We start from the raw sequence: 26,018 nt of genomic DNA, 5'->3' as shown, positions 1-26,018 counted from the left end.
CTAACAACCTGAAACTGGGTAAACTGATTACAAGTGTTACAGATAAGGCATGTCTGCAAAATAATTTGACTAAATTGACCATTTGGGCACAGGAGAATAATATGTTGATAAATGCATAAAAAACTAAGCATATGAGATCTGGGAGACATAAAATGAAAGGTGAATATTCATTACAGTACACAGTGATTGAAACTGTAGACTCATTTAAGGACCAGGGTATATGGATAGATTCGGCTATGAGTTTTTCTAATCATATCAACCAATTGGCTAATGATAGTTATAGAACTATAGGTTGTATAAAAAGATTTATAAAGTCTAGGAAATGAAACATAATGAAGTAATTGTTTGTTAGTTACATTAGACCCATCCTTGAGTACATGGAAACCCTATTGGAAAACAAACATGAACAAACTGGACAGAGTACAGCGGAAATATACCAAGGGCATCCATGGATGTGAAAATCTAAGTTATTATGAAAAACTAAAATATCTGAACTTGTACAGTGTCTCTTACAGATATGTAAGAGTAGATCTTATTCAGGTATATAAGGCATTTAGGGACAACTACCTCTGGGAATGCTTGGGGTTATCAAAAAGTACTAGAGAATCATCAGATAACCTATGTAGGGGATTCTATAGGAATGAGAAGTGTACTAATTGGTTCACTGACAGGGTAGCTGATGCTTGGAACAGACTACCAAATTTCATTAAAGCAAGTACTAGTTTAGATATTTTTAAGAACAGCCTGGACATTTATTATGGGAACAAGTGTTTTTGTATACTGGCAAGCTAGGGGGGCTTTAATGCCCGTGCTTGAAACATTTGTATGTATGTACTACTACCACAGCTCAAATATTCCAGACAATCCTCATATCTTACCCACCTAAAACAGTTGGTGACTAAATGACCTACATGAACACTGCAGACAAGGTTAACATTCTAAACATTTACATTACACAGATGTTTCAGATAACTAATCATGACGGCCTGCTAACATTGCTTCCAGGTATTTAGAATTCATCTTCCTTTGTACTTTAATAAGGAATACACATTTTCTTTGTCAGCTCTTATTTAAGGACTTTTGTGTTTAATGTCCAAACCTAATAACACTGGAAACATTAAGAGAAAAAATAAGTGTCAGTGTAATCCTTATTACTTCTAGTTCCAGTTAAAAATGCACCAAATTTACGAAGTTAAAGAAAAAAGTTCAGAGCACTGTTGCCTTCAAAGTTCTATATTACCACAGAAACACAGCCAATGGTTTAATCAGAGAGCACACCAATCAGAGTATGCTGCTTGAATTATTTTGATAATATGAGCATAAAAACATCAGAAACCCAATGCTTTTGCAGCGTAGTCAAACAAATGGGTCAGTAAAAACAACAAAACACTATTCCTTACAGAAATAGTCACCTTGTATTTTTCATCAACTTCAGCTACATAAAGGATAACAAATTACTATTAATGTTTCAGAGTAAACATTCTGAGAAACACAATGGCAAGTTTCCATGTCTAAAATGTATCTTCTTTAAACCACGTACTATTTTCTGTTTTCAAAATGTTGTATAAAACCACATAAAGTAAATTGCCAGATCAGCTTTAATGCAGGATATTGAAACTACAAGACAAAAAAAAACTCACAGTAAAGCCACTCAAACCCTAAATTTGCAGACGAAAGCCATAATTCATGTTCATATTTCCAATTCAGTAGTAAAAACTACCTAACCACAGTAAAACATCAGCCTTAGCTCATGGTCTAGTACATTTCTTTTGTAATATATAAAGGTAAGAAATTACAAAACACCAACCCTGTCAGCATTTCAAAATTTACAACAAAGTGCATATAAATGTTAAACCTGAGGGTCTCCATCATAGTATCTCGATTTTTCCAAAACAGTTTTGGAAGAAATTAAACAACTTTTTGGTCATAACTGTATTTTAATAACTGACCACACATGCTTTTTCAATAGTCAGGAAATGAATGCACACATTCCTTTTACCTTAAAATCACACTCGTTAAATGGATCTTATATTTGCCTCCTTTTCAAATATAGTGGTACGCCTAGTGACAGGAAGATTCAAGCATTTTGGTACTAGAGGTACAATCACAATGGAGCCAGGATTTCTCTGGTTCTGTAACATGCTACCTGTTATATTACATGCACAAATACTTACACACTGTCAGACTGGATTTTTGATTATTCAGTCTAAACATTCCAGGACTTGGCACTGTGAGTCCTGATATTTTAAAAGGGTACTTTCCTTAACTGATCTGTTTCATAGCCACATTTTATTTATGCAAGTACAAGCCATTAATTTATTTGCTAGATATATTTCTGACATTTAATAACATTTGCATTGTTCAAGGGCTATCTGGTATTTTCTACCTGGGCTCCCTCAGAATACAGATTCTTCACAAAAATAGATAGTTTCATTAAATAAGATCTAATAAGTAAAATAACTGAACTGCTCCTTGCAACAGACAGTGGCACACCTAAAGGTTTAATCTCATAAAACATATAACAAACACATAGATCATGGGTGATCCACAGATAATAGAGGACCTGAGAAACAATACAAAGAGGCAGTTAAGCATCAACTGTTGGTGGAATACAGAATACTTACAAATACATAGCATGAATGAATCTGATAAACAGAGAATGACATGTGCCATATATAACATCTGGCAGTGTATTAAAATATTGTTAGAGAGAGCTAGTAATCATCTGAGAGTCGGTAAGATACAGACTAAGCATCCACATTTAAGTAAATGATGCTACATTGCAATTCTATACATACATGGACATCCACATGCAAAAACACACTCAAATTGAAATACATATTTACACAGACCACACTTGTCTGTTCATAAGTAAGGGATCTACAGATGTATTTACACAAGGTATAACCAACTGCCTACAAAAACTAAATACCCCCCATAACCTTTTGGTATTACTTCAGTATACAGTTGTGCCAATGCTTTCCCTAAAATGCTACCTGATATGATGCCAAAAAGGGCTGTGAAATGCAACAAAACTGTAAGGTTAAACATAGGGAACACTTCATTACTAAAATGCACATAACAAGCATGCAGGAAGCTAGCATATTTATTTATTCATTATTTGTTTTATTTTTATTTGACATTTATCTTATATGGGATAATATATGGTTGACACCTCTGCACAATGATTGCTGTAAAATTGTTTTTTATACAAAATTATTTTTACAAACATTTGACTGGAAACTATTAACAGTGATTATAAACTTGATCTGAGAAAAATATATTTATTTGACTTCTATACAGTAGACATTAATTTGCATACAACAGCATGTATATACATCACTGTACTTGTATTTTAATATAAACTGTTGTCTTCTGTGCTATATGAAACAGTTTAAAGGAGAAGATGCTTAAAGCACCTCAATCTGCTCAACATCTGTTGCCTTAATTACTCAGAGTTACTTTGTTAATTATTGGAAAATAATATTAATGAGCAGATTTAACTCTTCAAATTGTTCTGCATTTGTTAGTGAAATATGTAATTTTATTTTACATATTTTTATTTTCAGCAAGTATTTTAGTGAATACTTTTAAAAACATTTTTAAAATATTTTTAAAAATATTTATTCATATATTAAGATATTTATCTATTTATTTATATATTCATTATGTATATATTTGATCAAGTAGATACTTGTGGTATATAATCAACTAGTAGGGTGAAAGGCACACAGTGGAATGAATTTTATTATAAGACAGAAGATTATTGATTAAATATTTTAATATATTATTGTTGTATACTTCATATCTCATTTTTGTGGACATCAATGTAATGCTTAATAATGTAATAATGCACAAATGAGTGTAGCCAGGTTAATATGGCAGATCAAATAATAATAATAATGACTTTTTGATTTAGTATTTGTAAATGTACAACTTTAAACCTTAATTATGACTTGTTGTCACATGGTTGAAGGTGAGCCCTATATTAATAGCCCTTTTAGTTCACAGTTCATCTTGATAAAGCTTGGTATTTGAACCAAGCGAAAGCGCTTGATCCCAATTGTTTTTTCTGGTACAAATGAAAGTTTTTTCACTGAAAGCGAAGTTTTAATGTTGATTTTAACAAGGCAAGAACAATAAAGTCATTTGCACTTCATCCCACGGTCTGGTTCTTCTAACAGTAGAATTACTGCTTTGGTGCTTATTGCTTCAATTTTGTTAGTTATTAATTTTATTTTATACTAAACTGACTTTTTTAAAGTATTTTCCATCTCCCATTGCTATGATATGCTAAATGAGACTGATGCATGGTGTCAAAGCCATGGTCTCAAGCTAAATACAAAAAAATGCATAGTAATCCCCTTTGGAAAAAACAGAGTACCCACAAACTACAACATAGAAGGTAATCCCCTGAAATCTGAAGAAGAAATAAGGGATCTAGGGACCCAAGTAGATAGCCAGCTTTCCTTTGATAACTATGTTGCCAAAGTGGTTAGAAAATCCTTCTATGTGACCCATCTGATCATGAAAGGGTTCACATCAAGATCTAAGGATGTAGTGGTGCCCCTCTACTCTTCCCTCATCAGACCCATTATTGAGTACAATGCACCAATTGGAATGTACCTGGCTAGACATCTCCAGCAGCTGTAGAGACCACAGAGGTACTTAACCAAGAGAATTACTGGCCTCAAACAGTTGCTCTATGCAGCACGATTGAAAAAGCTAAGACTGTTCTCTGTTGCATACCACTTTCTCAGAGGCAATCTCTGTCTAATGTACAGAGCCATGTCCAACCCAGAATTGTTGAACATGATCCATCTTAGCAAAACCAAATCTACTCGAGCTACACGCTCTAGGGATATAAACCTCAACACAACAATGAACAGAACCTGCTGGAGGGATAGATTCCCTTCGCAGAGACTTCTCTTACTATGGAACAGGGTCCCAATCAACATAAGACAGAGCCCCTCACTATCACTCTTCAAGAGGAACCTTGATGAGTGGATGGGTAACAGAAAGTTCACACTGGGGATCGCACCAACAGTACTACTAGATAGGGGCCAAGGGTACTAGCTGCTAGTACAAGGGTCTAGGGAACTACTAAAGGGGCGGTGAATACCGCACAATGTGGCTGGGCTAATATATGCCTTCGAGCAGATAGCTCAGTACCAACCTATGAACCTATGAATACAAAAACTTGATCCGCACATTTCAGAATATGGCCAAGAAAAGTACTATAAGCAAATCTGAAGTACAGGATAACTTAAAATATAATCATAAAATAATGCTTCCTGCACAGAAGTTAGATGTTAAATGTACATTCCAAGTACTAGAGGTATTGATAGTAACATACATACATTCATAATACAAACATTCACTTAAAAATACTCAATCATTTGTATATTTATTCTCATGCATAGATATACAGAACATATTCACTCTCATGTTAATATACATATCAAGCATCTACTCAGAATTTACAAACACATACATTTATATGTAAGCACATCCATGTAAATATATTCTGCATACATAAGGACATACAATATACACAAATATATAATTTTAAATTTTAGCACCTTTTAATTATACTTCCATATTTTATTACTTTCACCTTTTCATCCATGATATTAAATGAGTTTTAAAAGTTTTATGATATGCTATCTTTAAATGTATTGGTGTATAATGTCTATAGGTTAATGTGTTATAGGTGCTGTGATTTCCTCCATATAAATGCTTAAACACAAGGCTATTTAGATGATTATAATTAGAAGAAATGACTATATAAAATAACAATCAAATATAGAAATTTGAAATGCATTATTTCTGGTGCATTATTTCTGGGATATGTTGATATATTCAGAAATACATAATATCAGTCTTTATTATTAAGTTTCCAACTTTATATTTCCTTGATCTTAAATATTAATATTTCTCAAATTAATACTTTATATTGTTTTTCCTTTTAACATGACTTGAGTGTGTTCTAAATAGTTATGATTAATAATATTTCTTTAAATTAAGAAGCAGTAGCAGCTGTTTAGCTTGGTGACATTGCAATGGGTTGGTTGGTTTGTGATTTGTATGATTATATCATCAAATCAGGGATTTTTTGTTCCATGATGGAAGGTTTGAATGTATATAAGTTTAAAATTTTGCTTCTGTCTTTTTGTTTCTGTCCCCAACAACAATTAGTAGTACTTATATTTTAAGCTAAATCATCTTAAATCGGTGCATGTTCTTATGAATGTCAACATATAATTGTCTCTCATTAAACATCAATGGACTTAATAATCCAGTGAAGAGGAGTAGCTTAAACAAATACAACTGCATAAAGCTCACATAATTTTCTTACAAGAAACACATTTGTTACCTGATGGTGTAGATACCTTGATGTTAAAAGATTATTTTACTCTTGTGAGCTCTCATTTTAAATCAAAAAAGGAGAGATGCACTCTTATTCTTTGGATAAATTCATTACCTATGCCTAAGTATTAAATAACTATTCAGATAAAAATGCCATGTTGGATTTAACAGTAATAGAAGCTGACAAAAAACTTATACTTTTGTGAATTCTTACTGGATACCTGGAACTGGAGCCTAAGTTGCTAAGAAATATTTGGATATTATAACCTTATATACAAAAGGTGAAATGATTATTGCAAGATATTTTATAGTAAAGACATAACCACAGATAAAGTTCCTAAGCTAGCTTCAGTAGCTAAACACTTAGATCATTTTATTCATTCTCAACATTTGACAGATACCTATGATATTAAATCAATTAACTCTATTAACTTTATATATTATTCTTATAGATGCTGCACCCAGGTAAACATTAATAAAGTTTTTACTTCCAACAGTTTACTAAAACAGAAGATGTACTGATAACTTCATGTCCTTTATTTGACCACAGTGCTGTTACATTTAAATTAACATTACAACCAAGTAACTTGATTTACTATCAGAGAATCCCTGCGTATTCAGTAAAATTAAGACTTTAAACAATTGTGTTTAAAAGAAATTGATCAGTACATTGAAATTAACAATAAAGGATGAAGTTTCAGAAGTAATTCTCTGGGATTCTTTAAAAGTGTTTCTATCTGGATGAATTAAAAATTGTTGCATATGTAAAAAAAGAGTGAAATAAGGAGCTGATATCTTTGCAGTCTAATATAAGTAAATTGAAATCCAATTTAAAACATTACAACTAATCAGCAAACACTGAAAATATTAAATCAGAAATATCTCAATGCACCTCACCATATAATATCAATAAATCTGGAAAGATTAAAATTACAAACCTACTCAATAAAGACAAAAAAGTTTACACAGGTTGGCTGTTAGATATAAGGAGAAAAATAAATACTAATCATATTAAAGAATAATTTACACACAAGGTGATAAAAACAAAAAAGTGACTGATTTAAATGACATAATAGAATGTTTTAGGAAATATTACGAATAAATTAATAACAAAGAGACAGACTAAGAAATCAACAACATAACCAATGACTTTTTGAAAGACAATATAAGATTTAAATTAACCAAAGAACAAAGATCTAAAACTGATGTCATTCTCTTTTAAGGAGTTAAAAGATCAAATTAATAATCTTAAACCAAATAAAGCCCCTAATCTTGATGGCACAATCAAAGAATTATCTTGATTATTTCCAGATAATAATTTAAACATCATATTGGAAGTTTTTTGAACACATTAAACATATGGGAACCATTCCCCCTCCTGGAAATATTCCCCAATATCTCCTGTCTTGAAACCAAATAAAGATTCTAACTTATGTTCTTCTTACCATCCTATTTCATTATTAAATGCTGACTATAAAATATTTATGTGTATTCTTGCAAAACAATTGAACCGTATTATGCTAGGATTAATACATGATGATCAGACTGGTTTTATACTACATAGAAATGTTAAGGATAACATAATTAGGCTTAATATTTTAATAAATCTGGCTAATAAAAGCAAACAAAAAAAACTATAATAATTCTAGATATAAATAAGGCTTTTTATTCTATTAGTTGGAATTATTTGCTCAAAGCACTTAAACAATATGATTTTTCCCTATATTTTATAAATCGTACAACTAATCTATATAGTAACTAATTTTCTTTTATTAAAATTAGCTCTTTTCTTTTTCACTCTTTCAAAATAGTAAACGGTACAAAACAGGGTTGTCCTTTGTTACCTCTATTATTTGTTCTAACAATTGAACCTTTCACAAATTAACTCTAATAGTAAAATTCAAGGATTCTCAATACATGAAAGATATTCCTGTAAAATTCAGTTATTTGCCAATGACATTTTCATGACAAGTAGTGATGTTGAATCTTCAATAGAAAATTTAACTAAGTCTATTAATTACTTTGAAAGGCGTCAGGTTTAATTTTTAACCCTGATAAAACAGAAACTTTACTTATTAATGAAAAAAATAATGATTATTTAAGAAACTATAAGAATTTTATTTGGGGCAATTCACAAATTAATTTTCTTGAAATTATAACTAAATCTACTGTATAAGACTTAATAGAAGTAAATTATAGTAAGATACTGTTACTAAAATAATTATTAACTGGAACAATTTTTTTACAATGGAAGATAGACTTATTTTAATATAAATGATAATCCTATCAAAATACTTTTCTAACTACAATCAATAATTATTCTCCCTCTTAAAAAACTTAAAATAAATTAAATTCTACTTTTCTTAATTTGCCTGGTTCCCCAATAAATCAAGAATACCTTTTGACTGGCATGTTAAAAGTTGGCAAGAAGGTGGAATTCCAAATGTTGAACTCTTTGCTAAATCCATAAGATCTCTATGGTTAAACTCCTCTTACCAATCCACTTGGAAATTCATTCATAAAAGATTAGTAAATAACAGCTATGCTGTAGAATCTTTCTCTAAATTTGGAATTAATACATTTTACTGTATCTTGAAAGACTTATGTTTAAATGAAAAGAAAAAAAAAATACTATTCCTCTCCTTTCACCGACTGCATCCTTATACATTTTAAAAGATTCATGAACTCTAATTATATAATTAACAATTTATTGTTTTTATTGTTCCCCACATCAAATACTGCAGGTTGTTTGTAAACTTTTACTATAATCAAGATGTTAGACATTAGAAATACAAATTTCATCTTTTTGCATCAATTCTTACTAGGAAATAAATCACACAACACAAACTGTTTGGAAAATAATAATTGGTTGACCATACAATCTTGTAAAAATATGTTAGTGATAAAATAAAAATCTTTATGGATTTTCAAACAAAACGTATTCCAAAGATACTTGAGTTTTCTTTTTCAGAATCAATAGTAACTCAAATAAGAATAAATCATATATATCAATAGTTTATAAAATAATGAGATAAGAGAAGAGTTTGGTTAAACAGATTCACTATTTTGGAATTACATAACTAAGATTAATGAGATTTCTTCACAGAGCTTTTTTTAGCTCCACATAAAGTGGCTTTTATATATAACTATGGGAAAATTAATTGTTGGAAGTGTAATGAATCTCTAATGCAGAATGATTTCATATGATATTGGATTGTAAAACAGTAACTCTTTTTTGGGCTGAATTTATAAATTTTGCCCAAGCTTTGTGGACATATAATTGCATTATTTCTAACACCTTGATCTTATTTAATGCTCCAGTTCCATACTCCATTTCTAGGGTGCAGGTACCTCTCCTTTGGTCCATTTTAGCCATGGCAAGAAAAATAGTCACAAAGAATTGGAAAAGTAAATCTATACTTTCTTCCATTGAATTCATTAATTTAGCAAAAATGTCTGCAGAAAAGAATTGTCAACTGTCAAAATGAGAACTTCGAGTATTACTCATCAGTTTACATTTTGGTCATAATTAAGTGATTTACTTCATAAATTTTAATGATTTATTTTTCTATATTTGATTTTGTTGTGAATATCTGTAAATAATGTTTTTATTCTTTTTATCTTTAAATAATTTTGTACAATATTTGTTTTAAAATTAATAAAAAGTTGTTTATAAATGGAACCAGGAATTCAAAATATGTTTTTTCAATATTATTTCAAAATGGACATATTCTCAAGATTATAGGTCTAAGGTAATTGTGCTTTGCAGACAGCAAGGCATTTCCTAAATTATACAGAGAAAATTAACAGCTACTGACAACAGGCGTTAATACACATGAGAAACTGACACCCATACTGCAGTAACATAGTGTTACTGTTAAGATCCAAACATTTCCTGCATTATGTTACAGCATTTAAAAAAAATAAGAAATCCCTACAAAAAAATAGTTAGGCAAATTATAATACTATCAAAACCAGACCGTTCTATTTAAGGATTTGCATTCAACAAACCTAACATATTAAAACATTGACTGCAAAAAAAATGATGAATCTGTATTCATAGCAGAATAATAATTAATATAAAATACTATATGGCTGTGAAACACAGAAATAAATCTTATTATTTCAGAATTAAGTAAGAGCTAAAAGAGATCTCATGATCTTCAGAATGCACGTTATTGACCCTAACATCATTCCAACCTTCAGCAAACTGCTGGCTCTCAAAAATGAGTACTTCTAGACCTATGAAGCTATAATGTGACACCTGTGATTAACACCCCAAAGCTACTTAGTAGAATTTAGGCATTACATTCAACTAAGTTAGAATGTTAAAATAGTCAAGAACTATGGGTTGTTGTAAAATAAGCTATAATTAGTTAAAAATAAATGCACCATTTCTATCTTGCTAAAGAAATTTTGACTTGATATATGCACAAAAACAATACCTTCCAAATATATATGATTATTAAAAAGGAAGCTGTTTTTTTCCTATGGTACAGTGAATCAGATCTAGCTCAACAAAAATGAATGTCCCTACCTGGCATGAGGGACATCAATGTTGGAAGAAACAACTTTACGTTTCTGCTCTAGAAGTGAGACAGAACGTGGCTGGTCCTTTTCACCATCTTGGGACTGGGCAGTTCTTTTGGTCTCCAGTGTTCCCAAATCCACTTCTTTTACAGTAGCTGGCAGATCTTGTTCAGATCCTTTTTGGCTGATTTTAGTCTTTGTTTCTTCTACCTCAGGTGCAGTAACTGCCATATCAAGCTTACATGCCCCCTTAAATAAAAAGAAAATGTTTTTGATAAAAAATATTATATATAATACAATACAAGGGTATCACAGTCACAATACTACACAATAAAAAGGTACCACAGTCACAGTACTATAAGGCTGTAGTCTACAAGAAGCAGGGAAGAATCACAAAGCAATAATAATTATCATGACATATTCATTAAGCGATTAGTCTTAGTTTACTGAGAACTTCTTTTTTTGCTACTCATAGTTTGCATAACAACTTAAAATGGTGGGGACTGTATTTCCTTTTATGATAATCTAAATCTACTACAGCCATAAACAGCGATTCCTTTTATGATAATCTAAATCTACTACAACCATATACAGCAAGAATTCAAATGATGTCAATATTAATCTTAACTGTAGTCATATGTATTAAACAGGAAAATGACTTCCTCATGGTTAAGACTGGGGTGCATTCTGTGTGAAATCTGCAAGTCCCCCTTCATCTGCATGTTTTTTTTTTTTTTTGCTCAGTGCACCAGCTGTCTACCACTTCCCAGACATGTGATGCAAGTGAATTTGCAGTCTTTCAAACTGCCTGTAAGTGTGCGTTTGTGTGTGTGTGTGTGTGTGTGTGTGTGTGTGTGTGTGTGTGTGTGTGTGTGTGTGTGTGTGTTCAGTGTGTGGGCAAATGTGCCTGCTTGCACACATGTCCAGTAACAGACTGGCTTCTTATCCAGGATTAGTTTCTCTGCTTTCTACTCACAGAGTGCCAATATTGACTCTGATCTTCCAAAACCCTGAAATGGATTAAGTGGATGTTCTAGAGTAAATGAATGAATGAATGAGTAAAAATATGTTCTTGTACATGTTGACAAGTGGGTCAGGATGTACTCCCACATTGTGAGGGTGCCTGTTGGCCCAATCCCTTTCCAAAAAGTTGTATTACAAGGCAAAAATGAGGGATAGATTTGTTACACAGGGCTTATCCCTTCTCTGGAACAAAATTTCTCACTAGTTTAAGCATTGTGACATACTGCCTTTTAAAAGGAGCTGTATAAGAGGAAAGCTTTTCATAAATTCACTTCTGGTATGAAAGGCTAGGCCATCCATTGAAAAGAGAGGCAAGGCATAATTGTGGGTACTGACCAGGCAAAAATGGCCTTAACTCCTATAATCTTAAAAGAGTTTCTGGAAATACTCTGTTTTGCAGCTGTTTCTCATCATCAATCTACATAACTTAAAATAATGTGAATTTAAATTAGTACATATTATGTCCTTCCTTTAACACAGTCACAAAACCATGACTTTATGATATTAACATCTATTTACATAAGCCTGATTACCAAAAGCAAAAAGTTAAACATGCAAACACCTCAAAAATTCAACCAAGAATATCAGTGCATCTGTCCTCAGATTAGTTAAACACTTCCATGACTAGGTTGCAAGACACACATTTCAGAAAAGTCAGTTCAATATAAATCTTGGAAGGTGGTCAACTCAGTATCGTGCAGATTTTTATAACCTAGACTTTGGGTCTCTGGGCCTCCATTTTTCGAAAGTGATGAATCAGGACATGGAGAAAGCTGTTTTTTTTTTCCTTTTGGCTGAAAGAAGCAGCAGCGTTTATTTTGAAATGTAAAAAAAAAAATGATATTTGATATTTACTTCTCATCTAATCTGTCTGTGTTTTGAATACAGGTTCTAACATTTTTACCTCAACCTTTGCAAGCAGATTGACTGCTAATAGTAAGAAGCAAGTCCATCCTGACCAGATGTTCATTAACCTGTGCGCTATTATGGCAAGACAGACGAAACTATTTGTTTACCTTAGCAGAATGTTTTCTGTCACTGATGTTTTTAACATTTCAAAATGTTTTTCTGCTAATTACTCACTGCATCTTCTGTTGATCTGTTGTTTATGTCACAGACACATAGGTGCTGTTTTGATGTCTTTTCCGATTACTAACTGCAGGCACTGCTTGCCCTGAAGTCAGTGGAGTTACTGAAGCAATCAGTCTATCAGCTTCTGCTCTTGCTTTGTCATTCAATGAACTGGGTGCCTATTGATTTGTTAAGATTGCTGGCTTGATTTTTTTTTATCCAACAACTCCATAATTTTTAGCTTTTAGTTTGTAGGCCGTGGTGGTACAGCGGTTAATGTTGTCGCCTCACAGCAAGAGGTTCTCCCATTCGATTCCCGGCTCTATCACCTTCTGTGTGGAGTCTGCATGTCCTCCCCGCGGTCGAGTGACATTAAAGACATGCAGGTAGGTGCGAGCATGAATGGATGCGCCTTCCTTGAAGGTTGGGCATCGGGCTGGCAACTCGGCACATTAAAAATCCACTAACAATCATTAGTAGACCAGAGCTCCGCTGTGGTGACCCCTAACCAGGAAAAGCCGAAATACATTACTAGTTTGTTTAATTACAGCTTTTAATATTTACCAGTAGTTCACCAGTTCTGTTTCTCAAAAGCTGCTACTAATATGCAAAGTTGCAAAAGTATTAGTTAAGCAATTCCAACGCTTTGCATTGCTGCACTTAATACAGAATAATTATAACTGTTAAGGTGTTTAAACTATTTTGCTTTTATTATCATCTGCCAACTTTTGGATCAATTGTTCCATTGCTCTTTTGCTTAGTTTTTTTGTTGTCCATCATTCTTATTTTTCAAGACTCGCTTTTATTCATATTATGCTCATTTTGTACACAGCTTCACAGTTTACTGTCATGGGTTTCTTGGAGCCGGATGCTAATTGGAACTGGATTATATTCATTCACCTTTCACTGCTACTTTATCTATTTGTTGGAAGAATCTGGAGACTACATATTAATGCTGAATCCATAGCTCTTGAACATTTATAATCTCATGCTGTGGTCTCAATAAGAGAGAGATGGCTACTGGGGGATAGCTGCTTACATGTTGCAACTGCAAACCATCATATCATGACTTCCTGCTGTAGCCAAAGCCCATTAGGTAAGTATTCCGACTACATCAATTCCTAGACAATCCTGCAGTATGGAAAGGTGACTGCTGATTTCCATCTGAGTTATGTGAGGCAAATCTACTTCATGGGGGACACTGTTAGTCTCTTGCCACTACTGAGTTATGTCGCTGAGCATCTAAAAACTCTCCTTGTGTGTAAACTTAATTATAATCTGCAAACCCATCATTTTAGGTTCCTGGCTATGCTGAAGTCCAGAACGCTGTTACCCACTAAGGATTTTATGTATTTTACTCATATTACTCACAATTTCTCAATGTTTCCTTATCTTTTGTTGATAATCAAACTGGATTGCACAGATTTTCTTGCTGTTGTTTATTCTTACACATGCACTGAATGTGTATGATACATCTTTTTAACTAAGTTGGGCCTACTTCTATGATATGGGACAGTATATCATATATTATTCTAGGGATTTCTTCCTGGCATTCTATCCTTTCCAGTCTCATATGCTCAGTACATATTGACTATTTCTGTAAGCACTGTATCTTGAAGTGAAAGGGCGAGTGCCAGACACAGTGGTACCTGGTTTCTGCCTCTTATGGTCTGTCAGCTAAAGGCCGAACAAGTTCAACATTTGTTTTGTCTGATGTACCCAGAGACAGAAAGGTTGCAACCCCCATCCTTACAATGATATAGTGCCTATCTCTCATATAAGCTTCCCGTTCCTGCCTAAGTGAAGGCTAGACCAGAAAAAAAAAGCTCTCCAGAACAGAACTCTAAGAAAGACTCCAGAATTCCAAAATAATACAGAAGAGTAGGATGTACTCCCAACCACAACTTCTTCTGACAGAATAAGCACTAAGGGAGTAACAGAACTTCAGTATTTGATGCCGAAGAGGTCTTGCTACAGAATTTGTAGGGCAGAGTCCCCAGCCATCAGTTCTTTGCTGAGAATTGGAATGCACATGCCAAGGATCAGTACAGTTTCAAAGGAAAACTGAGACCTACATGCTACATTACAACAGTGTTTTACAAAGCTACAGAGGGAAGACTGACTAGCGGCTATATCAAATATAATTGACGGAAGCCTTACAGAAGAACACTGAAAAGGTAGAGATTACACCGGTAGAAAGTACCATGTTATACCTCTAAAACAATTTACCATACTTTTGATAAAAGAGATCAAGCCACTTGGAGAGACACTTTTAGTAACCTTTCTTTTAACTAAAGAATGGAGCACCTGATTATCCTTCCTAAATACCTTATCCTGTCAACATAGTAATTCAAGTGTGCATCGCCATATATATTACAAAAAATGTTGTTCATCAGGGTAAGCATACTGAGAAGATAATGCAAGACATGTGGCCTGATTAATACTGTTTTAGTGGCCATTTTCAGCACAAATATAGGATCAGATTGCAAGACCTCCTACCTTTATAGAAGGTCAAATATAGAAAAGCGACTGATAAGGCCTGTAGATTCAAAGATGTCCTTGTTGCAGGGAGTGAGTCTCAATAGCAAGTGCTTTAGTTCTGCAAAAAGAACATGTCAAGGAGAGAGGAATGTCAGCTTCTTTAGTAAAGAACGGGTATCCCTGAGAAGTAACCTGTGGAGAAAGGAAACGCTCAGGATTTACATCGTTTTCAGGATTCTGAAGGGGCAGAATCATAACAAACATGAAAATTAGAGATGATCACTAAATGAACTTTAATGGTACACTGACAAAGGCCTGTTTAATTTAAAAAAAACCCACACAAGTAAGAGGACAGGAGAATTGAAGGGATACGACAAATTGCAAGAGTCCAAATGGGAAAAAAATCACTTGCCTCCATTTGTTTTGTGAATGGATTGTCTTTTGAAATGCCTTCAATATGGAGGCCACTCTATACAAACAGTATGGTATAAATGGAGTTGGTACAACAATACAGTCAGTTTTAGCCCACATGGCTGGGATGTAACTTGCCTGATGAGTGTGTCAACAGGTATTAGGGCAAAAAGAATGAAGAGAGTTGGAAGGCAGGACATAATCATACGTCTTCCTGGGTCACAATGAAACAAACTGTATCTTCTCTGGATTTTAGATTTTGGCTTTCATTAGAAACCTGTATATCAGAGGAAGGAGAAGAAAGGTAAACAAATTCTCTTATGTCCACAATTATCAATACATCCCATGACTGTCTCTGGTAGGGAAGGGGAAGAAATTAGGCAGAAAAAAATCTCAATACTTCATAATGGCTGGAAGACAAAAATGTCATATGCCGGTTCATCCACCCCTATTTATTTACTATCAGTTACACAGTGGATTGACTGAAGGACAACTTGTGTGGAAAAATCAAGTTATTGCTCAGTCAAACAGGAAAATGCACTGTCCTGTGACAGGGACTGCTGCTAGAGTCCTGATAACCTGAAAGAGCAGCCTCAACTCTTACAACTTCCTTCCATAATGGGAATGAATGTGCACCCCATTTTGCTGATGTAGCAAACTGCAACTATAGCATCTACCTCGACTGACACAGGACATTTTGGAATTTAAATGACAAGTGCCTTGAGATATAAAAGCATAGTGTCTTTATTTTCAATACAGTGATACAGAATTTCAACTCTGACTTGGACCATACACCATGAAACATATATCCCATTTGCAGGATCTCCCTAGCCCAAGTGGGAAACATTCATGAATGTGGACTATGATGACTTCTGGAAGAAGTCAGTGAAGGATTGTCAACCAATATGTTGGGAAAACACACCCAGTCAGTCAAGCACTGCTCTACTTAGAAAGACTCACATGAAGAGCCATCAAGCTGGATGCTACCATACATCTCCTACCCTTTATACACAGATAAACTGAGGTAAATATGCTGTAAACTCTACTAGGTAGGGAAAACTAACTGTCTGTTATTCTCATCAATATCAAAATATGCCCAAGATGTCTTAGTATCTAGGAGACAAACCGTAAAAGTCAAAATCTGTACTGATGTTAGGAGAGACATTACATAATTCCTGGTGATGCACAAGGGCTAGAAGATTTAAAACAGATTCCCTTTACTAAACTGGACCTGCCCCTGCCGTTGATTGCAAAACAAATGGATCTCCTGTTGCTTGAAAGCTGCTTCCACCACCTAGCACCTGGGGAAAATACTAGCTGATTCTGTGTGGCCAAAGAGCAAAATCATGAACTGAAAGTGACTGGCATCTAAATGGAAGTGGAGGAGCCTTCTAAAGCATCTCCTGATCATGTGTGTGTGTGTGTGTGTGTGTGTGTGTGTGTGTGTGTGTGTGTGTGTGTATGTATACATATATATATATATATATATATATTTATATATATATATATATCTATATGGGTCTACTGCTTTTCACGTATTTGAAAAAGAGCAGTAGACCGCTCAGTCACGCGAAAGTGCACTTATTTGAAAGTGCACTTTCGCGAACTCAGCTTCTATGTACAGATCCCACCACAGTGGAGGACAACAGGAAAACGTGCTATGTCCTCCACTGTGGTGCAGTAGTTACGGACCTTAGGGTTACGGCGCGGGTCATGGTAAGGGGATAGCCCTAATAGCTATCCCCTTACCATGACCCATGCCCATGCCCTAAACCTAAGGTCCATGACTGCTGTACCACAGTGGAGGACAGGCTATCCTCCATTGTGGTGCGGTAGTCACGGACCTAAGGGTTAGGGCGCGGGTCATGGTAAGGGGATAGCTAGTAGGGCTATCCCCTTACCATGACCCATGCCCTAACCCTAAGGTCCGTAACTACTGCACTAAACATCAGTACGTAGCCTGTTCTCTGAAGCGGGTTTCGCGAAAGTGCAGTTTTGATTAAGTGCACTTTCGTGTAATCCAGGGTCTACTGTGTGAGTTCGAAGAAGTGTATTTTCGAACTTATACAGTAGACCCATATATTTATATATATATATATATATATATATATGTACCCGCGGTGGTGGTGCTGCGGTAGTGTTGTCGCCTCACAGTAAGACTCTGTCCGGTTCAATTCTCAGCTAGAGCGTCTTCTGCGTGGAGACATGCGTGAATGGGCATACCTTCGTTGAAGGTTGTGTGTCAGGCCTGGCAAGCCGGTATGTAAAAATCAACTGCCAATCATTAGTGGACCGGAGTTCCACTGTGGCAACCCCTAACCGGGAAAAAGCCGAAAGACACAAACAAATATAGATATATATATATATGTACGAGTCTACCTCATCCCACCAAAATTACACTTCTCTGAAACGTAATTTCGTGACCCCATTTTTCCGAAAGCACATTTTTCTGAAAATACATTTTCACGAAAAAACGGATCAATGAAAACCAAATAAAAAAAAACATGACAACACTGAACACATTTATGCAATTAAAAAAAAAAAACATGACAACACTAAACACTATATATAATTAGTGGGGGTGTGGGGGCAACCCCCCCCACTGCACACCCCATGTGGGGAGCTGTGCACCCCACACCCCCGCTACTGATATATTCTAACTCTGAGATTGCACTATAATGGGGAACAGGGAATATTCCCTTATTCCCATTGTGCAGCGATCTACAACAACATCAGTTGCTTTTCACTGACTCATTTTTTATGAAAGTGCATTTTCAGATAAATGCACTTTCTGAAAAATGGGGTTGTGAAATTACGTTTTGGAGAAACGGAATTTCAGTGGGTTGAGGTAGACCCATATATATATATTTATATATATATATATATATATACATATATATATATTTATCTATATATATATATATATATATATACATATATATATATATATATATATATATATATATATATATAGATAGATATATATGCATACATACATACACACACACACATATATATATATATATATACACATAAATATATATACACATAAATATATATGTTTATCCTTTGTTGACTGGGTTAGTCTCACAAGGCTAGTGGCCTCACTTCTGTGGAGACCTAAGGTGCTATTTATATACTACTAGAGAAAATTTGGCAGGGTTTCAGTGAATTTCCACTATGCTTTTTGATAGGTGCTGTGGGGTATTTTACATCCATGTTGACACCAACTCAAGCAGATGCAATCTCAGTTTAATGTTTTATCAGAAAGATAGCACACTCAGGAGTACAACAACAGCTTTATGCTGCAGTGGAGTGCCAGCAATCAAACTATCTAGTGTGGGAACAGAACTCACTACCTTCTACACCAAAGGTTGTTGTACTACCTGTTGTGCCACTAACAATACTCTGATTATACATTACATCTATATATCTATATTAGATGTAAAAACAGCTAATCGAGCTTCCTATTAGCTGAAGAGGAAGAACTAACTGAAGGATTACCATGGGAAGTACTCTCTGAGAATACAGGTGATGATGCTGCTTAAACCTAGAAATGGTAGAAGGCCGCTTACGTCCACTGAAACTAAGAAGGAGGAGGGATAAATCACAAGCCCATGATGATATGGAAAGACTGGGCTGATTGTTCTGACACTGGGGAGCTTTTGCAGTTCTTTCTTTACTACTTTCTTTTGAAGTAGTGGAACACACAACGAAGGTAGGGATAAGGGAAGATGAGGAAAACATAACTTCTCTTGAAATCCTTCTGCTATCACATCCCTTTCTCATGAATCGTCAGTGACAGTGAACCACTCCAATGTATGGAGGGAGAATCTCTCTCTCTCTCTCTGCCACTGACACAAGTAGTCAGATGAAGAGATAGAAATGCTGCTGGCTACCCTGAGGTTTTCCAACACCGCTGTGAAAGTGACAAGGTCCTGACATCTGATCAAACATTCTTGATTAGAACTAGCTAGAGAGGGCACCTGATTATGCTGTTAGGTCTCCTGGTGTGGACCTTGTGGATTCTAGTGGGATCAAGGACACTGGCGGCTCATCTACAACATTGCAAATGCCTGTTACGGAGGATGGCATTTCATATCTAGAGCAGAAAGGGACTGGACAGTCTTCTTCCCTGCTTTTGGCAAGTTATCAATTTCCAGTCCAAACATCTGAAGTCCTCTGTATCAGGGGCTAGAAGCAGCTAACAGTTTTGGGGCACTGCAATACTAGAACCTATAAGGTCACCTTATCTTCAGAGGTTCATGGGTGTTTACTAGGCTTCCGAACACAAGGGCCTTTTTAAGCCTAACCATGCATCCCAAATCTCTAACAAGTTCTGATACCCCTTGATAAGTCTAAGCAGGAACCTGGGAAATTAAACATTTACAAGCAGGGGCCTGGGAGAGGAACCATTTACAAGTTGCCTGTGTTCATTACAGACACAGGTGCCAAACCAGGGATGAATTTCCTGTTCCCCATCCAATTGTCCAAGCTGCACTTGAATTGGATTAGGGAGGAACTTTGCTTCACATGGATGGGGGGGGGGGGGCTGTTCCAGAGATGGGGTATTCTCTGGAATACATACCTGTCTCTCCAGCAGGTCCTATTTATATCACAGGAAGGGTTTAATTCATTAAACAGAACATGCTGGAGGGTAGATTCCTGTCCCAGAGACTTCCCAAACTCTGGAGCAAACTACCTATCTATATCCAACAAAGCTCCTCATTAGCACTCTTCAAGAAAAATCTTGATGATTGAATGGGAAATAGGAAATTCATCCCTGGGATCACCTCTGTGGCTCTGCTCGACAGGGGCACAGGAAAAAAAATTTCTTGGGTGGCGAAAGACAGGGTACCTTTTTGGCTAGGCTTGTATAGGCCCTACGGCCGATAGCCTAGTACGTACCTATAAACCTATGAACCTAAGAATGGGTAATTCTGGTGTCGTCTGTTTTGTGGATATGCAGGAGGTCCATCAGAGTGGGGTCTGACAATGCCTTATTTGCCAGGTATAGATCTCCTTTAAAAAGCCTGTAGGAGACAGAACACAGGGAGAGGGCCTTGAAGCAGTCTGCACAGGACAATTTACTTACACACTGTATTCTTTTAGTGGGAAACCTCTGTGGATGTTGTTGGAGTTGTCTGGTGAGGTACATACCAAATGGGGCACTGTACTCAATGACAGGTATGATGAATGCTGAATACAGTGGAACAGTAACTTTCTTGGACTTATATGGCATACCTTTGTTTATAAGTTGAGCAACATAGAATGATTTCCTCACTACTTTAGACACGTGATGGTCAAAGGCTAGATTATTGTCTATGTGTGTCCATAAGTCCCTGAATACTGGGTCAACTCTAACGGGTGTGTTATCAATATGATAGTTACCAGAGGTGAATGACTTCCAGAAGGATACTATTATGCATTTCTTGGCATTTAGTTTTAGTCCATGGCTCTGGCACCATTTGTTTGTCTGTGTCAGCCCTTCCTGGAGAACATTTGCATCAGTGTGGGATTGAATGACAGATCCTAATTTGCAATCATCTGCAAATGTAGTCAGCCAGAGACCACACTGACATTGGCCTTTACTTTACAGAAGTAAATGCCAAAAAAGGAATGGTCCAAGGACCATTCCCTGAGGGACTCCACCTGTGACTGGCCTCTTTGTAGAGGTGGACTCCCCAACTCTAACTTCCTAGGTCCTGTCTGTGAACCACATGGCTATCCACCAAGTGACATATGGGTTTTTACCTTGCCTCTTGAGTTTGTCAATAATGCACGAGTGGAGTATTGTGTCAACTGCCTTGACCAGGTCAAAGTACACAGTGTGAACCATTCTGTCCTCATCCATAGCTTTGGTGACCTTCTCAAAGAAGTCTACCAGGCTAAGTAGGCATGACCTGTCCTTGACAAAACCAAAATGGGTTGGGTCCAGTGTCTGGAAGTTTACTATGACTACTGGTAATTTCTATAATAATTCTTTCCATGGCTTTACATGCAAGACTAGTGAGACTTATGGGTCTGTAATTTCCAGAGTCTGCAGATGGCCCACCTTTGTGCAAAGAGATGACTGTTGCTGTTCTCCATTCATGAGGCACATAGCCTGTTTGGAAGGGCTACAGTTAAACAGCAATCCCAGGGGGCCTAATAGGTCATGATTCATGGTATTTAAAAGGCATCCTGGGATATTGTCTGGGTCCATTGATGCAGTGTTTTTGGCCTTAGAGAGAGCATTAGGGACCTTTTCACCTAGTGATAGCAGGGGGAATTATATTTGATGGCATTTCCTGAGGGAAGGTTGAGGAGGAGAGAAGGGTAAAGTTTGACCTGAATTTATCGGCCAGTAGGTTTGCTGTATCTTCTGGCTCAGTATAGGTGGCTCCATTTACAATGAGATCTGCATACAATTGTGTATTGCTTTTAAGGTTATGGACATAGCTAAAGAATGTCTTGTGGTTGTCCTTGGCCTGGGAGTCCAAATGTAACTCAAATTTGGCTTTGGTAGACTTTATTTATCTTCTGAGTTGTTTGTTTAGTTTGATGAGAGTGTTTTTATCCTGCTGGGTGCTGCATCGCCTAATTTTTGCCATGATTTTCTTCTTTCTGTTATACAGCCTATTGATTTTGTGATTCCACCAGGGTGGCTTATGTTTTCAGTTAGTTCTGTACTTCTTTCTAGTGGGTACAGCTGAAGCTATGCAGCCATTTACATGCTTGCACAGGGTTTCTTTGAACAGTTCTGCATAGGCAGCAGGGTTCTCTGGGTTTATGGGTGATTAAAATGTTGGCAGGTTATCACTTAATAGCAGGAAGTTAGCATTAGAGTAGTTCCTGAATATTACAGGTTTAGCTGGGGGTCCAGGCTTTATTTTTACTTCAAAGGAGACCATTCTGTGGTCTGACCTTAGCAGGGAAGACATTACGAGTCTATATGACGCTACTGAATGGACTAAATGGCAAATGCTATTTAGTCGATCCGATACTGTCGAAATAGCAAAATAGTGGGGGGGCGTGGCTAGGATGTAGACTGGTTGGCAGCATCTTTTCTCAGCTCTGTACTCAAAAGATATTTCTGACAGGAATTTTTAAAAACTAGATATTGTAGACAAACCTATTTTGTTGAATTACTTCTACTAATATCACTAGAAGTCTACAGTGCAAAAAATTTGGCTTTAAACATTATTTTTCCTGTCAAAAACAAGAAGGAAGGTATCTGAATCTACTGAAAATTAGCTTTTCTAAGCATACCACACAGGACCAGACGATGAAAAAGGAGATACAGTCTTTATTAAATGCTATACAAGACTTGTCAGTGAAATTTGACAAAATGAATACCAAACTGGACACCTTTGAGGAGAGATCTACAAAACAAATACAGCAACTACAAGAAATAATGACGCAACAGACGTCTCAAATAGCTGATATAGAGAGATCCTTACATGATACTGAGGGCAGACTCTCAGAACAAGATCTTCAGCTACATTTTTTATCACAACAAAATGCTTCATTACAAAATAAAATAGAGGATCTAGAGAACAGGTCCAGACGAAATAACCTTCGCATCTATGGGCTACCAGAGAGAACAGAGGGAGATAACATGGTGACTTTCCTTACTACCTGGTTACCAGAAGTTTTAAAATTGCCTGAAGCTCTTTCTTGTGGAATTGAAAGAGCTCACAGATCCTTAAGAGCTGCTTCATCAACCATCAAATCAAAAAATCACCCGAGATCAATAATAGTAAAGTTGTTTTCATCACAGGACAAGGAACTTATTTTAAAAACAGCATGGTCAACTTCTCCAGTTAAATACAAAGACAACATAATCAGATATGATAATGATTATTCTGCTGGAGTTGTAACTGCAAGAAAAGAATGTCTCCCTCTGATAAAGGAATTGAAAAAAAGACAACTTAAAGTCCACTTGCTGTTCCCTGCAAGAATAAAAATATTTTTTACTGAAAGTCCTAAATCTTTTGACACTCTGCAAGCAACAGTTTCTTATCTTTCAGCTAATAAAACCTTGGATAATGTGGAAGAAATGGATTTCTCCCAATTTGGGGTTAAGCTTCACTTAGAAAAAAATGAATGGAGCACTGCTGACAAGAAGAAGAAGAAGAAACGATAAAAGACATATGAAAAACACAAACATTATTGTCTTCTATTTGCTCTGTAAGGCAAAAAAGTTCTTTGAAAGCATTCATGTTTTACACATGTGTCAGTCTTTGAAACAATATAAATACAAGATAAGCAGGACATTTTAAGCAAGGTAACATATCTTTCTCTATTACAGTGTAAATACTTACAGTCATGATTTTTCTAACTCTAAATGATGTTTAGATAGTTCATTTACAAATTACCTGCCTTTTACTGCTAGTATAGAATATGATGTATTTACACTGACATATTAATGTGGTGTGTTTAAATGAGCACGATTCCTTTTTATATTATTTATACTAAGCTGCATGAAATATCTAAACTGATATATTTAATACACATAATAATATATAAAAACTGATAGTAATAACTGTCAAAAAGTGCCTTGAAAAGTAATTATCTATTCTTTGATGCTAAAAGTGCCTTTTTGACTAACAAACAACTGTTTGGCTTGTATATCCGCCCTTAATGTTAAGAAAACTAATAGAAGTTTAATAAGCTGGTGTTCAGTTTAAAAAAAGCCCTAAAAACTTCACTTACTTTGTTTTTGTCTTCCCGCCATGGTCACGAGCTGGGAACTCATATTTTACCACCCCTGAATGAAGGTTCTTCAGTTAGAATCCATTACAGTGTGTTAAACCTTCTAACAGCACAAAATGAAAGTAAACAGTCATGAGTTATGTCAGCACTAAATCAAGACAGTATGGGTGTGGTGTCAGCTCCTAAGCTACTTAAAGTAACCAGCACACTATTTATGAGATGGCAAAGTGCTTTTATAGTTTTAACAAATATTAAAAGTACACTGAAGTACCTAATGAATTTAGAAGGTATCAACACATACATGACGTTTTATTATATTGTAATATTTGTTATTTTTTTTGAATTGTACACATAAACAGCACACAAAGCTTGAAAAGAAGTATATCACTTGGAAGAAACTGTATGAATAGTTAACACATACAGACTTTACTATAATCTTTTCTGATAAGATCACCCACGTAAATTACTATAATTTAACTTAATTTTATAAAAATTTAATATATTTAAGTCCTTGACTGGAACTATATAACATATTTGTAAACACACTGCAGCTGGTGTACTCAACCTTAAGGATAGTAAGTCAATTAAGGTTCATGAATGTAGCTATGTGTTATTAGGCATTTTAACGGTAAAAAGGAGTTGCTGTTTAATTATCAAGATACTCTGTAAATATTAAATTGTTCAAGTAGCACAATCATTAAGCAGTAATGAGCAAGAAAAAAATCTCAGTCTTGCTTATGATATTGTTATACACACACACACACATATATATATATATATATATATATATATATATATATATATATATATATAGGAAAGAACTGCTGAATTATAAGTATGCTTTTATTAAAGGCAAGTTATATTAATATTGAACATCCTCACTGAAAATGAATGGTTGTGTAGAGACACAGTAACTCCCATTATATAACCAAGGCTAAAGAGATTGTCTTGTATGTCTAAATTGATCAGCCTTGAACCTTAGATTGCAAAGAGACATGCAACATACTTTTACTTATAATACTGAATATATATTATATAACATCACAAACGCTAAAACCATTGTCAGCTACATCTCATATCAATCAGCATTAAAATATGATTTGAATAGCATAGGCATTTACTAACATATTGCTGTTGGTACCTGATATGCATATAAGTAACAGGTCTAATTTCTGTCTATGAAAGTAAATACCAGGCTGTGTGCATTTGTTAATTATGAAACAAGAGCGTGCTATCTATTCTTTTTAATATCCTATAGGTATGTACTTGTTAGAGACACACACATGCTGCAAAGCTGCTAGTTATTGCATATTCATTAGTATATTTCTGACTGCAGTGTTATAAATATATGGTGTGGACCACTTGAGTTGAGAATATGTCTCTATATTGGACATGTTCTCTGTTTGAACGTTGTATATTATCTATAATATGATATG

At 35.2% G+C, this 26,018-nt stretch overlaps 1 protein-coding gene across 2 annotated transcripts in view; it reads right to left on the bottom strand.

Annotated features, from left to right (window-relative positions):
* ZNF704 (zinc finger protein 704) overlaps window positions 1-26,018 on the bottom strand; it is a 1,522,633-nt gene that overhangs the window by 993,551 nt on the left and 503,064 nt on the right. For both annotated transcript variants that reach the window (XM_044065777.1, XM_044065776.1), the window contains exon 2: window positions 10,907-11,148. In XM_044065777.1, coding sequence (XP_043921712.1) covers window positions 10,907-11,148 — 242 coding nt within the window. The remainder of the gene's footprint in view (window positions 1-10,906; window positions 11,149-26,018) is intronic.

The sequence above is a fragment of the Protopterus annectens genome, chromosome 3.part0 (assembly GCF_019279795.1).
Source record: "Protopterus annectens isolate FY-2018-M chromosome 3.part0, PAN1.0, whole genome shotgun sequence".
Taxonomy (NCBI): Eukaryota; Metazoa; Chordata; order Ceratodontiformes; family Protopteridae; genus Protopterus; species Protopterus annectens.
Note: the sequence above shows the minus strand (reverse complement) of the source record. Positions and strands in the feature narration are given on the sequence as shown.